Source organism: Grampus griseus, assembly GCF_964374135.1.
Source record: "Grampus griseus genome assembly, chromosome: 14".
Lineage (NCBI taxonomy): Eukaryota > Metazoa > Chordata > Mammalia > Artiodactyla > Delphinidae > Grampus > Grampus griseus.
Window position 1 is genome coordinate 3,078,167 of NC_139008.1, and position 15,767 is coordinate 3,093,933.

A 15,767-nucleotide genomic window follows, 5' to 3' on the forward strand; every position below is an offset into this window, starting at 1 on the left:
TCATTTTAGAGCAGGAGGGAGCTCTGTCCTGTTTACTGGGTGCCCCGCGCGCCCGTCCTCGGGTGTGACACAGAGACGCTGTCATGTGGACCGTGGACCACCGCGAGGTCCGCACGTGGCAGGAGTGACACGCCTGGAGGACAGGGGCCCTGATGAGCGGGGCTGGTGTTTTTCTTTATTTGTAGCTAGAAACAAAAAGTCGAGAGTTGAAACTTGCCCGAGGTGAGAAAAGCTAGGCTGGGTTAGGACCCGGGTCTCCTGACGACATCCTGCTACGTGGTCAGGGGCTTCTGAGAGACAGACAGACAGACAGACAAGAGACCATCTAGAAGCATACAACATGCCATCCAATGCCAGGATGGTGAGGCCGGCAAGAGACAGGACAGGGAGTGAGCGAGGGACCATGTGAAGGAACCGCCCAGGTGGAGGCGAGGTCAAGGGCCACCCTAGCGTCGTGCTCTGGGGGCGGGGGAGGGCAGAGGTGGAGCCTTCGATGGAGAGCAGACCTGAGCCAGCCCAGGAAGGGGAAGGGAGGGGAGGACCTTCAGGGAGACCGGTTCCCATTGCGTTCCCAAATCCCAGCTCACAAAGATGTGCCTTTGAACAAAATCTGAGTTTCATCCCAGGATTTTTAATTCCAGCGGCAGATAATCTGAGAAGAGATGAAACATCATAAGAATAAAGGATAAAGAAAGCACAGCTGTAATCACGTCCTGTTCCTAAAAGTGTACAAATCCTCCTTAATTCAGGCTTGCCAGGTGAAAGGTGATCTGAATTAATGCAGCGTCTTAATCTCTCACACACACGACTCCCCGAAACACGCAGGGACAAGTTAAGGGACCGAACACTGGCTGGTGGGGGTCGTGAGGGGAGCTCCCTGACGGACGTCGGGAGCCCCCGGGACGCCACGTGTTAACCACACGGCAGCGGCCGCCCCGGTGTTCCGGCGCCTGGGCGTGCCGGTCAGGTGGTTTCTGCGCCTCCCGCCGTCTCAGCTGTAGGCACACCGTCTCACACTCTGAAAAACAAACCTGGTCAGCGCAATCCTATGCAGAAATTCAGTGTGTACGCAGACCAGGCCCGGGTCTCAGACATACATACATTCATCTGTTTTTAACGCAGTTACTTGTTTGTTCTTTGGGGAGGGTTGGTATCTCTTCTTCACTAGGAGTGGTATTCGAGTGGCCGTACTCACTCACCCTGGGCCACACCTCCCTCTTGACGTTTTTAAGGTATTGTGTTTGATCATGTTCTTATGGGTGGTCTGTGTCTGCCTGTGCAGTCTTTGTGCTGGATGGTAAAGTTCGGATTGTCTGTGCAAGATATCTTTCCTTAGTTCCCTGCTTTAGTTTGGGAATGTGCGTGCGATAATGACGTTGGTCAGTTGCTTTCGTACGGGGCACAGACAGACTTTCCTCCGGTGGCCAGGGGGACATAGAGGCCCCCAGTCCCCCGTGAGGCGTGCTGCAGGCTCTGTGGATGAACCACATGCCCACGCGGACCACGCCGCCCTCGGACAGAGGCTGCCTCCAGGCCGTCTGATCTCCCCCTGTGCCCCTCGAAATCTGCCGAACATGGGCGTCGCTTTTCACCTGCAAATCCTGACAACATAAAAATAACAATACGCCACCTAAAAGCCGGCGTAGATGTACTGAGGTTAGAGCTGGTGTAAAAACATGGATTTACGTCACTCTCGTAGCAGTGGGTGAGTTTCAGAAGAGAGCTGGGGCTTGATACATCAAATAACGGAGAGAGAAATGGACCTAAAGTGTAAAGGCCCAGGCCAGGGAAGAATACAAGCAATAATGTAGCTAATCAGGACAGATGGTGTGACAGGCAAGGGGGAGGCGAGCAGAATGGGAGTCTCGTGCTTCCACCACGGTCATGGTGAGGGGCCAGCGGGTGCTGTCGGAAGTCGGAGGACCGAGTTCATCGCATCACCTGGGACTAGCAGGGGTGAGGACCAGAAGGGCCGGGGATTGGAAGGGAAACCGACTCTGACAAAGCAGATGCCCACCGCAGAGGTGTTAGTGGTGACGCAGAAATGAGCGGGCTACAGGGAGCGGCACGTTCTCCCGGAGCCGGGAGCACAGAGGGACACAAGCTCCCGCACCTTGTGGCTGCCGGGGCACCATCGTCCCTGGGAGACATGCTCTTCTCGTGGGGCAGGACGCCAAGGGCCCCACTCCCTTTGCTGGGAGCCTGGGGCGGATGCTTTCGCTTCTCGAGACAGTGTGACTCCGTGGAGAGTGAAGGCTTTGGAGCCGGACAGATGCAGGGCTCAGGCCAGCTCTGCTGGTGACTTTCTGTGTGACCTCAGGCAGACTGCTTACCTCTCTGAGTTCTGCTGCTCCCTGGCAGGACCACCGGAGGCTCAGGAGGTGCGGACCATCAGGCGTGCAGCAGGAGGGCGCTGCTGCGGTGGCCACACTGACCACATTGCCCTCGTTTTCAGGACGCTAGGTGTCCGGGAGTCTCAGAGCTTGGGCTTGGGCTCCCGATGCACCCGAACTCCAGGCGCCCCCTCCTCCAGGACCAGGCAGGGGCGAGGGAGGTGCTAGGGGAGGTCCAGGAGAAGAGCCGCCGGTCGTCGGTCAGTGGGTGGGAAAGGACATGTGTCCAGCAGGACACCCCGGGACAGCTGGCCGCCACGGCGGGGAGGATGGCCACTGGAGGCAGAACAGAGCTGTGCGAGCCTGTCCAGGGTCCGGCAGACAGGCTGTGACGGTGGTCACTGTGGACAGGGCTGGGCTGCCGGCCCCCGTCTGCGTGGCCATGGTAGTGACCCGCAGTGGTTAGGGGCTGAGCGCTAGGGCACACTCTGCGTCTGACCCCACGGGATCGTCCTCCTGGCCCCCCACGTGGCGGGCGGGCTGAGGCTCCTTATGCAGGCGGCAGGTGCCAGGAAGCTTGGCCACTGATGGGGCCAAAGGCTGTGTGAGTGGGAGGACCGAAGGAGCCCAAGGAGATGCCCGAAGGAGCAGAGATGCCCACCCGGGGCAGGGAAGCCACGGAGACGCAAGCTGCTTGAGGCCCGGAGGGCCTGTCCCGAGGGCCAGCAGCCCATCTCCACAGGGGCCGTCACACCCACGGGACGCCCTGCGAAGGCAGAGCTGGGTTCAGTGCTGCTGGCCTGGTCCCCTGAGGGTCCCCGTTGAACTGAGTGGCTTGGCTGTCATTAGCGGTGTGGAGGTCACGGCACCGCCACTTCTGGTCTTAGCGCAGGACTCAGCGGCTGGACCACAGTTGTCTGGGAGCCCAGGAGGCTCGGGCCGGGTCTGCAAGTCCGCTCTGCCTCTTCAGATGCGGGCGGAGGGGCCCCAGCAGGGCCTGGTGGGGGAGGCCTGGTTCTTAATGCAGCCCGATCAACCGTGAACCCTTGATGATCAGGGGACTTTGAGAGACGGTCAGAGCCGGGGGCCTGCCCCGAGCTGATGTACCCGCTTCTGCGTCCTCGACAGTGGGGCGAGCTGTTTCAGGGGAGCCCCTGGCTCAGAGCCACAGAGGTGGGGCTTCTGGGAGGGGCGGGAGCGCTGGGCTGGCGGGAGGAAGCGGGGTGTGCAGACAGACAGACATACATGGTCTGAGCACAGGTGTGAGAGCCTCCGGGGCAGCCGGCTCCAGGGAGAAGGGCGTTCCAGGCAAGAAGACCCTTGGGGGTTGAGGGCAGGGCCACTGGAAGGCGGGCGAGGGCAGGGACAGAGGACGCAGCCGCCATCCGCGCTGCTCCCTGGGTCCTCCGGGCGCCGAGGACCACGGGGAAGAGGAAGCTGTTTTCACATCTAGTTCCGTGAAGGAAGAAGAGGGGGCCTGGCGCCCCGAGCCCCTCCCTTCATCACTGAGCCTGGCTTCACTCCCAAGAGCCCCAGCCTGCTGCTCAGATGCTGGCCTGGGAGAGGGAAACAGCGCAGAAACACGTGGCTCTGTAGGGTTTCCCGGGTGGCGGGACTGGGGGCTTCCCCGTGAGTGAGGGCACAGCTGACCAGCAGCCCTCGTGCCCCCCCGCAGGGTACCAGATCGCCTACCGCCTGGCCAGCAGCAGCCCTAACACGTTCACCACCGTGGAGGTCGGCGCCACCGTGAGGCAGTTCACGGCCACTGAGCTGGCCCCGGAGTCTGCGTACGTCTTCCGGCTGTCGGCCAAGACCCGGCAGGGCTGGGGGGAGCCGCTGGAGGCCACCGTCATCACCACCGAGAAGAGAGGTAAGACCGGGAGGCCCAGTTCCCTGCCGGGCCGGGGGAGGGGAGGTCACGCGTGCCTGGGGAGGGTGGCTGCCCGAACTGCTCGTTCTTTAAGCACCGCTGAGCCTACCTGGAGCTGGACGCACAGCGGGTCTCACAGCCCAGCACTCGCCCCAGGCTGGGCTCTCAGGCCTGATCCTCCCAGCTCCAAAGATAGAGAGCTCTTCTCCTCCCCAGCGATGCCAGAGCTTCCTGCAGGTTCCCCCACCGGGACTCGGTCGGGCCGGCACTCTCAGTGTGCGGGGAGCAGCAGGGCTGCGTTTCTCCCCCAGGCAGCTCAGAGCCGCAGGCCTTGTTTCTTGCCATCCTCCTTAGACTCCGTGCAGCCCCTCTGAAGGAGGGGGAAAGAGTTTTGCTCACGGTTTGATGTGACTTGAACCAAACCCGAGTGCAAGTACTGACATGAGCTCCCCTAAGGGGGCAGCCCTGTCCCCTGCCCGCCACGTGCCCCCGCCTGCACCCTGCCCCACAGCTGGAACACCTGCCCCGCCAGGGCCTGCAGGGCCTCGGTCCACGTGGCTCAGGGAGAGGGGTCCCAGGAGAGCTTTGTCCCTTCCAGTGGGTCCGGGAGGGGCCTGAGAAGCAGGGGCAGGACCCAGGCTGCTGGGGGCGAGAAGAAACCGCCCGGCCGAAGGGTGCGCTTCAGCAAAGGTTGCTGATTAAGTTAGATGCCAGGGCCCCTGGCAGCCCATCACCTGGGGCCGGCAATGACTTGCTGCTTTATTTCACGCCACACGTTCTAATCAGAATCGATACTCTTCCTGATAAACAGTGAAAGAATGATTCCTCCCTCTGGGGAGCTTCTCTGTTGAAATCATTGGGGCGAGGAGACAGAGCGACGGGCAGACGACCCCCACTCAGAAGCCAGGTCCCGGCCCCGCTGCCCGCATCCCAGTCTCCATCCTGCAGGCACGGAGTGGCCAGTGAGAGCCCCCAGGCACCCCTGCTCCACAGGCCTTTATGGTTTCAGGCCCAGGTCGACTTCCAGGGAGAGGAGATCAGTGTTAAAGATGTACTCGTCCCAAATCAGAGAGTGGGAGCGAGTCCTCGGGGCGCCCAGGTGTTGCTCACGATGCCTTGCATGGCGGTGCCGTCGGGGAGCATGAGGGGGTTCACCTCCAGTCTGTCTGTCTGCTCTGAGGATGGAACATTCCAAGGGCAAGCAGGGGTCTCCAGTCAGATCCGAGCTGGGCCCCGGCCGAAGTCAGAGACCCTCACAGCCCCGCGGAGCCAGGAACAGTCTGAAGGTCATCTAATCCATGCATCCGACTCTCGGGGCCGCCACAGTGCCCCCCCCCCCCCCGCGTAATTTCACTGCGAGCCTCTCACACGTCCCTGATCTGTCCTCTTTGGGTTGCAGAGCGGCCGGCGCCCCCCAGGGAACTCCTGGTGCCCCAAGCGGAAGTGACCGCGCGCAGCCTGTGGCTCCAGTGGGTCCCGGGCAGCGATGGGGCCTCACCCATCCGGTACTTCACGGTGCAGCTGCGCGAGCTGCCCCGGGGACAGTGGCAGACCTACTCCTCGTCCATCAGCCACGAGGCCACAGCCTGTGCCGTTGAAAGGTACCCAGAGGGCCAGGGGGACCCTCTCCCGGGGTACGGGGGCCCTGCCCTCCCCAGCCAGCTCCTGCCCACTGAGTAAGGAGTCTGTGCAGGACGCGGAGACGCACCACTGAAAGCCCACGTCTCCTCTCCTAGTCAGCGCTCCTGTGCCGGGACCCGGTAGTCCTTGCATCCCGCGTCCGCTTCCAGACGCCCACCCGGGCCGCTTCCCCGCCAGTCCTTGCGAGCGGCCCGGCACAGATGGTCCGCCCGCCCCAGGCCCCGGGGACTGACGAGGCTCAGATGAACGGGCGGTGGGGCCCTGAGCCCGGGAGGGGGACTGAGGCTCCCCAGTGCCCGAGAGGCACGGAGTGGGGGGCGGCGGGGAGGGCAGCCCAGCCTGCCCCTGTCACCGTGTCACAGGCCGGAGAGAGGCCCTTCTCTGTGCTGTCTCTGCGTCAGCGAGGTGGACAGATTCCGCCTGGGGGCCGCCCTTCCTTAGTGACAGTGACGGCTGATGGGGCAGGAGCAGAGCCCCGCCCCCGAGCCAGCTGTTTGGTGAACTGCTGGGCAGGAGGGAGGGGCTGCACCGCCGGCCGCAGCTGGACCCGCTGTGTCGTGATCCCACCTGGGCCTCTTCTCTCGGCCGCCCCCCTCCTTACGGTGAGGAGACTAGGGCTGGGAGGGGTTACGTCACCCGCCAGAATCCTACAGATGGAGCAGTCTAGACGGGCAGGTCTACGAAGTGGCCTCGGGCCCTGCGTCCTCACGTCCGCCCGCGTGGAAGCCCCCCGCCTGGGAGGGTGACGGCAGCAGCCCGGGGAGACGCCTTGGCATCGTCACTGTACTTCCCACCCGGCCCTGGCGTTGTCACTTTCTGCCAGGCTCACGCTCCAGGGCTGGGGAGGGGCCACTAAGTACTGGGTCCCACTGTCCCCCGTGGGTGGTAGTACCCTTGCCAGGACCTCCTGGGAGGACGGAGGAGGCCAGGACCATGGTTTCCTAGGTGGGCCAAGGTCCGCTTATCATTCAGAACGAGCCCCGTGCCGGGTACCGTGCCGCACTGACATCCACCTGCTCGTGGAATCCCCACGACAGCTCCGGGCACTGCCGTCCCAGTTCCGTGGGTGAGGAACAGGGTCAGAGGTCGGTTTGGTACCTTGCCTGCAGCCCTGCCCAGCCAGCAGGGAGCACGTGTGGGCCTCCCTGGGCACCCCGCCCTCCCCGTCGCAAGGCCGCCAGTCTGCTGCCCACTGAGCAGAGACCCTGAGCTGTGCACCATCAGAGAGCCCCGGGGGCACAGCTCAGGGCTGGGCGTGGAGCGCGGCGCTGTCGCTCTCTCCTACACGAGCCAGCAGCGGGGCTGAAGGAGAGGGGCCACGCCCCCGGTCCAAGGAGCCGGCACCCACGGCAGGTGCTGTCGGCTCCGGGTGGCTGTGCGGCCGGCCTGCACCCTGACGGGATGAGCGTAGCAGCCCGGGCGGCTCGCAGGGACCTTCCGGCAGCTCTGCTTTGGCGCACAGAACGGGCGCCCCCTTTGGAGGTGACTTCAGAGGCAGCCCCAGGCCAAGAAGGAAGGCAGCTCACCACTTATAGCTGCGGCCTCCTGGGACCCCAAGCGATATACCTGGTCTGAGTGACTCCCTCATCCCATGATCCAGAAAGCTCTCAGCTCTGTCTGGAGATGAGGGATGGACGGTCCCCACGCACACGTTCTGCTTCCGGAAGAGCCGAGGTCCCTGCCTGCTACTTAGAGGCGACATTTGTTCAGGTCCGTCTGCTGGCGAGTAGGGCTTTAGAACACTAGTGACAGTCACGGCAGCTGTAGCCGCCCTCCTCGTGGTGGGGAGATGCGGCTGGAATGGCATCAGTGTGGACGCGCACCTCCGAGACGCGCCCCACGGCGACCTGGTGGTGAAGCCTCCCGCGCCATCTTCCTGCTGTCATTGTCATCGCCACCGTCACCATCTCAGCATCACCCAGCCCTCCATCAGTTCCAGAACAATTCCCACGTGTTGTCCCACAGGTCGTCCACGTGGAGAGAGAGGCCTGTGGGGTACAGACCAGGCTTTTTATCATTCCCGTTGTGCAGACGAGGACACGGGGCAGCAGACGCGTCTTAAGCAACGAAGGGGCCTCAGCTTCTCTGAATGGGGGAGGGGATCCCTTTGTGGTTCGGACATTCCCTGGGCCTGTAGCTCAAAGCTTCACGGATGCAAACCAGCACCCAGCTAATTTACACGGGTCCAGATGTAGCAAACAGTGTTTATCATCTACACCCCAAGCTCTCAGCAGTCCGTCCACCCCTGAGTGGCCAGGGGGCCTTGGAGGAGTGAAACACGGGGCTGGAGGAACCATCCCGTGGTTCCTCTCAGCTGCGGGCCGAAGATTTGCCTCGGTGACTGTCAGCAGTGAACGGACGGCCAAGTAACAAGGCCCCCAGAATAGTCAAAGCCTGTCCCCGCGGAGCCTGCCAGCCTTACGACAGCCGTGGGACCCGCAAGGCACAGCTCCCCCTGCAGAGGAAGGCACTCTGCTGCGGACACACCCCGCGGGCCAGGATTCTCCTGTGCAGCCCGGGGCTTGGGGGTCGGGCGAGCGCGGCAGGGATGCCCAGCTTACTTGGTACAGCACAGTCCGGTGCGCTGGGCGCCCGGCCGTAAATAACCCCACCTCCTCGTGTAACCGTGTGAAAGAAAGAAGAGCGATAAAATCCAACTGCCTCTCCTGTCGTGGAGCCTCCAACAGACCAATGGTGTGCTCGGGACCTTGCGTTGGAAAGGAGAGGTCCGTGCTTCAGGACAGACAGTTTAATTTGGTGCGGGACAGACTGTTGTCAGTTTCCTAATGGGCATAACCAGGACACGTGGTTCCTCCCCTATCAGTAGAAAACATGTCGCGGGCGGGATCCCGGGAAGGCGACGTCTTGTGCGCTGCCACCGCGTCATCCCCCTTCCCGCCTCATGGTGCTGGCAGCTACATTTTCTCCTTTTTTTTTTAAACATTCTTTTTACATTTTACTTTTTCCAGTTGCACGAAGTCTGCTAGTGGCCAAAACAACATAAAACATTTAAACAAAAGTTTAAAACAAAACATTGAACGACCCACATCTCGTGCCTGTACCTACGCTGGTGGATGTGGGTCCAGGGCACTGGGAGGGGCTGGGTCTGAGGGACCTACTGCAGCATCACCGGTTTCTGGTTGATGGCTGCGTCCCACAGAAATGCAGGGTAGCTGAAGAGAGGAGCTCCGAGCACAGAGCCACGTGGACGTCCTGGACGTCCCTTTAGGACAGAGCAGTGATGGCGTGGGCTCCGGTGCTGGCTGTGTGTCCAGTAACCGCGGGCCCTGCTGTTCCTCCGAGCCTGCCCTCTCCGGCGCCTTTGGGAAGGCGGGAGAGGGAAAGTAACATTTAGGAAGCGCCTACTGTGTGACCGATTGCCAGACCTCATGAGGTGGGTTGTGTCATGTAACTTCCCCTGGAAGCGTGGGTATCATTACCTCTGTTTTCATAGATGAACTGAGTGAGACTCAGAGAAATTAAACGGCGGGCCCCAGTTAGGAGTGGCGGGGCCAGAATTTAAATTCCTGCTGGGCCGACTCCAAAGTAGGGGCTCAGGGAGGCCTGGAAGAGTGAACAGGGGGCAGAACTGGCGGGAATCGGAGGGCTTGTTCCTTATTCATTTATCAAGTAGTCGTGAAGTCCTGCTGTGCCCGGAGGGAGCGAGGGGCTGGGATGGATGGGGCGATGAGGGTGTGCTCAGGGGAGGAGGTAGACCAGTAATCCAAAGGAGCAGCTCCGCAGAGATGAGGAACCTGCGGAGGACGGAGACCAGGAGGCGGACACGGTAACCGTGGTCACGTCTCCAGGGCGATGGCCGCTCCCTTCACGGCCTCCCAGTCTCTCTGCCTGTTTTCAGGCTCCTGGCAGGGCTTCCTACTGAGAGGCTAAGTCCTGCAGCTCAGACGCCCTCCTGTCCCCTGCGACTCCCAGGGACAGTCATCGGTCCTGTGAAGGGGGAGAGCTCGCACGGCGCAGGTCTGATGCCGGGAGCTCTGCTTCCCAGTCTCCTCGTCCCAGCCCATCTGTCACAGGCCTGTCTTCAGATGTCATCCCGTCATCAGACATCCTTTACTGCTCCCCTGCTGTGCCCCCGACTCCTGGAGACCCCGGAGGTCAGGAAAGAAAGGGTGGTCTTCAAAGAGCTAGACCTCTGGCCTCAGATTCTGAAATCATTGGAGAGCAGTGAGGTACTGAATATAATGCAATAAATCACGTGACTACCGTGTTCTAAATGGCAGTGCACTAGCTGATAAAAGCGCTACACGTGAAGACAAGGGTCATTTCCGGGGCACCTACCATGTGCCGGACGTGTCCTCTTATTCCACCCTCCCAAGAAACTTCAGAGACAGATAATGTCACCCCAGCCATTCATCCCTTGTGTGGGTACTCACTGAGCACCTCCTGGGTGCCAGGCGCTGCCATTGGTGCTCGGGACAAGGCAATAAATGGGACCTCGGTCCCTGTCCCCAAGGAGTCCTGCGTCTTGTAAATAAGACAGACAGTCATCAAGGAAACAGTTAATTACAAATTGCGATGGAGGAGACGAGGAAGTGAACGGGGTGTAGGGGACGGTGGGCAGGGACAGGCATCGCCTGGAGCTGGTGAAGCTGACACCTGCAGGACGAGAACGCTACGGCCACTTCTCAGTTCTGAGCGCCGGCTGTGGGCCAGACTCCCCGCCGCCCGTCTCCCCGAACTCATCCCAGCAACAGCCTCACGGTGTGGGCGCTGCTATCAGCCCAGATGGGGAGACGGGGGGAGACGGAGGCCGGGGGAGGAAAGACATGGTTACCTCCGCCATTCATGAAATCCCTCCTAGGAAGCTGGGAACAGATGGGAACTTACTTGTCTATTTTAACTGAATAAAGATGTCACCCAAAAACCAGATCGTCCTTCAGGTGGGACTTTGGAAGCGTCTCCACTAAAGCCAGCCCGAGGCAGGGCTGCCCGTCACCGCTGCTCCTGGCTGTGGAATCGGGGCGCCGATGGACTAGCGAGCAGCAGGGTGCAGTCGGCTCTGGGGGGCTGGGAAGCAACAGCATCCCTCGAGGTGTCGGCTCACAGAGAGCCACTGCCGTCCGTCTTACGCAGGAGGCGATTTGAAAACAGAGGTAGAGAAAACTTCTCTGATCATGCTTTCCAAAAATGGTTGTCAGTGTTTCAAAACGCAGAATCCCTTCTCTAAACAGAGTGTCACCCAGAACCAGTTACAGACCGGGTGGAAGTGGAGCTGCTGTTGGTTGGTGCAGGGGGAACGGAGGCCCTGGACGCCCGGAGGGTCCCTCGGGGTCTCAGGGGTTCCTCAGTTTGAAAACCACGGGAAGGGTTGGTCAGAGGCAGGGAGGGCTGTGCTTAGACCAAGTTGAGGAAACTTGGGGATGGTTTGGACTCGAGGGACGGGGAGGGAGCGTCTAGAATCACTTCGGATCTTCGGGTCCGGGAAACGGAGAGGACAGCGGGGCCGCTGCCTGAGACACAGCCGCTGAAGGGAGGATGCAGGGCCCTCATCTGCTCCTCTGGAAATAAACCCTGAAGGGTGGTGACAGCGGCCGGCCAGCCAGCCGGGTGCCGAGCGGGGCTGAGCTAGGGGAGCGTCGCCGGGGACCTGGGTGAAGGTCTGTGTGTCGTCCACACGGCGGAGTTTGTCTGAAGCCTCAGTCATCAGTGTGGCTCTGCGCTGGGCACACGGACCGTCTGGGCGTGGGGGGGATGGATGGATGGATGGATGGTAGGGAGGAAGGATGGAAGGGAGGGAGGAAGGATGGAAGGGAGAGAGGAAGGATGGAAGGGAGAGAGGAAGGATGGAAGGGAGGGAGGAAGGATGGAAGGGAGGGAGGAAGGATGGAAGGGAGGGAGGAAGGATGGAAGGGAGGGAGGAAGGATGGAAGGGAGGGAGGAAGGATGGAAGGGAGGGAGGAAGGATGGAAGGGAGGGAGGAAGGATGGAAGGGAGGGAGGAAGGATGGAAGGGAGGGAGGAAAGATGGAAGGGAAGGAGGAAGGATGGGAGGGAGGGAGGAAGGATGGGAGGGAGGGAGGAAGGATGGAAGGGAAGGAGGAAGGATGGAAGGGAGGGAGGAAGGATGGGAGGGAGGGAGGAAGGATGGAAGGGAGGGAGGAAGGATGGGAGGGAGGGAGGAAGGATGGAAGGGAGGGAGGAAGGATGGAAGGGAAGGAGGAAGGATGGAAGGGAGGGAGGAAGGATGGGAGGGAGGGAGGAAGGATGGAAGGGAGGGAGGAAGGATGGAAGGGAAGGAGGAAGGATGGAAGGGAGGGAGGAAGGATGGGAGGGAGGGAGGAAGGATGGAAGGGAGGGAGGAAGCCTGCAGTGGTGGCACCAAGGAGAGCGTTCATGTCCCGGAAGTCTCATCCGTGGGCCGAGGGGACATCTTTTCACATGGACAGCCAACATTGTCTTGGCCTTACTTAAGGTGGGAGGCAGTGTTACTTCAGGGCGAGACCCCTCTTCCAGCCTCCGCCCCCAGCCACTGACCAGTCCTCCGGCGGAGGGTGGGGGCCTCTGTCCGCTCGCCGTGAAGCAGGAATCCTGACGGCTCTACCCTGCAGAGCCGCCCTGCGGCTTAGACGGGGCTGTGCTGCTGGAGTCTCGCTCAGTCGGCGGGAGGGGGCGGGGCAGGGGCAGCCCCTGGAGCCAGGCCCCGGCTGGGCTGGCACGGAGCTCCGCGAAGGAGCGCTGGGCTGCGGGAGGAGGGGAGTGCCTGCTCTCCGTGCTCCGAGGCCCCGTGCCTGCGCCGTGTGAGATCAGCTCCTGCTGAGAAGTCCTCCGGAGCTGCTCGGAGAGCAGAGATTTGCTGCGCACAGGTGTCTCTGACTGCAGGAAGTGGTAGTCCCTCCCCAGGAGCCCTAGGCGAGCGCTCCGTTCCCCCTGCTGGGAAGTTCTGGGCTCCCCCCGCCCCGGGAATCTCCTGTCGCCCTAGACCGGCCAGTGAGCCAGGGCTGGGTGCTGGGAGCTGCTCCAGACAGTCCCGCGCGCCCGGGGATTCAGCCGCAGCCCCAGAATGCCCGCTCCTCGCCGCCGCCCGGGCCCGCGGACAGGCGGCGGTCTCTGCGGTCACGGGTCCCTTCCGTGTTTCAGGCTGAGGCCCTTCACCTCCTACAAGCTGCGCCTGAAGGCCACCAATGACATTGGGGACAGTGACTTCAGTGCGGAGACAGAGGCGGTAACCACGCTGCAGGACGGTGAGCAAGGGGCCCACTTCCCGCTGCCGCCTTTGCGCCCCGGAACCCCAGCTCCTAGAGAGACCCACTCTCGTCTTGAGCCAGGAAGGGGAGTGGAGGGAGTGGCCGTGGGCAGTGGAGCTCAACTAGCAGCAGAAGCTGGGCGCTCCTGTACAGCCCAGGGCCGTAAATCAAGACTTCAAGGGCTTCCAAATGGAGGAAGTTTCTTTGATTGGCTTCCAAACCCTGACCATCCCTTAGCATCCCTGAGACTGAATAATTTATAGGGTCATTAAAGATAGATGTCGTGGGGTAGCTGTGTTTTAAGAGGTTTTCCCCATTTTTCTCATTCACGAGCCACCCAGTTTTGTCACTTGACAAAAGCCCAGTTGAGTGATGGAAGTGAGACCCCCTAACAGCTCCAGGTGACTTTTCACCCGCCCTGTCCTGCTCAGAGGAATTGGGCCCGGAGATCCGTTGTGAGTTTGTTTGGCAATCGATGATCAAAGCAGGCTCGGAGGGAGCTGGGAGACGGTGTCCTCAAGTCCGCCCAGCGGACAGACAGGTGCTTGGGTAGGAAGGGAACGCTGCTGCGTAGCAGTGCTGGGCTCTGATCCCGGACTGCAGACCCCAACCCTTAGCCCGCCCAGCGGTGCTTTACGATAATCCCCAGACCTGCCCCGAGCACGCTCTCCCCCAGTTAACGCAGCAGGGGAGCGAGGCTCAAACCAGCCCACGTCCGCCTGCTCGCCCCAGGACCCCCCCACCTTCAGCTCTGCTCTTTCTGTAACCTGGGAGGGCGGCTTCTCCAACACCAGGCTGCCAGTGACCTGAAGGACCAGCTAAGGGGTTCCGGGGACCCTTGTAGCTCTTCAGGGGCACGCAGAGACTATTTGCAACAGAGCAGAAGCCACCAGGGCCCCCTGGTGGTCCTGACCGGGGACATGCCGCCGAGCTCATGGGAGGCTGCAGTCCCAGCTGAGCTCCCGGGGAGGAGGGGCGTGACCTGGCCCTGGAGAAACTGAGGTTGTCTTTTGTGGCTCCCACTTTAATCCCACGTTTAACACAACCAAGGTTCCACTTCAGCTAAGCACTGATTGTTAGAAGAAAGAAAATGCAGCACGCTGGTTTGGGGGGGAGTCTCTGAGAAGGACTGTGGAAGCAGGACGCCTCCCCCAGCCTCCCTCTGCCCCTCAGGGGCTCAGTCAGAAGAGGGCCTCTCTCACCCCTTTCATATTCAGATCACTCCTTTGGATGCGTTTATCGTGTCATCTTCCTTTTTGGCGATCTGTGATCTCTCTGCCCTGGAACAGCCTTGTGTTGTCGTTGCATCGTCTCCAAGTCCAGCTCTAGGCAGAGGCTGACTCCAGGGGTGGGCAGCCTTGTGCTGGGGGAGGGACCTGGGAGCCTGTGGATGGCTTGCTAATAAACGTTTCCTTATAACAGTGTTTAGGGTACTGAGACCACCCCGTAATAGTAATCCTTTGTGATCAGGAAAGCTGGACCAGGGTCTTAAGATAGAACAGCAGGAGGTCGGAGGGCGCAGGGTGGAGAGCTATCCCTGGGAGGGACGGGGAGGCCTGACAGGTGCAGGGGAGACTCACAGAGCAGAGACCCGGGGCCGCGTCGGGACAGTGTGCCAGATACACCCTGGGGCGGGGCGGGGCGGGGAGAACTCCTCAGTCATTCTGCTCAAAGCCCACTTCTGAACCTTAACTGTGTGTCGGGTGTCAGGATGTCCCAGTGGGGCAGCCGTAAGGAGGCCAATCCGACTGCTGAGACAGGGCCGCACGGGCCCAGCGGGAGCAGAGGTGGGGAAGGGATGTCAGGAAGGCCTGCTGGGCATGGCAGGCACTCCAGAGAGCAGGGCGGGGCTGTGGGCAGGGGTCAAACCGACCTTGTCCCCCAGGGAGTAGAGCAGAGCCACCACCGAGACCCAGACCAGGGCAGGCGTCCCTCCGGCCCCCAGAAGCCAGCCTCTGTCCCTGACAGTCACGTCCGTGTTTAAAGCCAAGGGCACCGTTGCCTGGCTTGATCACTCGTCCTGTTCGGGAGTCGCTCTGACCTGAGTACCTCAAAACACTGATGCTCCCCCTCTGGGGGAGGGGAGGCCCCCGGGGAGATCTGGGAAGCGCAGGGGCTCCACGGGCACCTCCTCTGGTGTGAGCAGCTCCCCGTGGAGAGACCCAGACTCGCGTGTCTGTCTTGGGGTCCGCCTGAGGGGGAAGGTCAGGGACGTGAGCTGTGATCGCCCGACCAGGATTAGGTTCCTTGTCTCCTGGACACAGGCTGGCGGGTGGGGGCAGGGCATCCCCAGGGAAGAGGGGGGCTGGATGCTGGCTGGCCAGCTTTCCCCGGCTCTCGGGGGCTGGGCCCGGCCCTGCCTCCTGACCGGGGCGGGAGAGAGCTTTGGCCCAAGCAGCCGCGGGGCACAGGCAGAGCCGCCAATCCTTGCCTTCTTTCTGGTGTTGCAGTTCCAGGAGAGCCTCCGAGCTCTGTCTCTGTGACGCCGCACACCACCTCGTCTGTTCTGATCCAGTGGCAGGTAAGCGCCCCAGCATCCCACGGTGTTTGGTAAAACCGTTCATGCGACCGCGTGGTCAGCCAGCACCTGCCGGGTCCCGGATCGGGGTGGAGTGGGACAAAGGGGACACGCCAGTCGGGCTTGCACACTGTGCGGGGAAATGGTGAGTGTAACTTCCAAGTCTGGAAATGCAGGACTGTCGTGGCAGGCGTAATGGAC

General features: G+C 61.6%; 1 protein-coding gene across 1 annotated transcript in view; it reads left to right on the top strand.

Moving 5' to 3' along the window:
* SDK1 (sidekick cell adhesion molecule 1) overlaps positions 1-15,767 on the top strand; it is a gene marked incomplete at both ends in the record, with an annotated part of 814,918 nt that overhangs the window by 731,909 nt on the left and 67,242 nt on the right. Inside the window, 4 exons of the mRNA XM_082671251.1 lie at positions 4,009-4,203; positions 5,603-5,804; positions 12,942-13,045; positions 15,499-15,569. Coding sequence (XP_082527377.1) covers positions 4,009-4,203; positions 5,603-5,804; positions 12,942-13,045; positions 15,499-15,569 — 572 coding nt within the window. The remainder of the gene's footprint in view (positions 1-4,008; positions 4,204-5,602; positions 5,805-12,941; positions 13,046-15,498; positions 15,570-15,767) is intronic.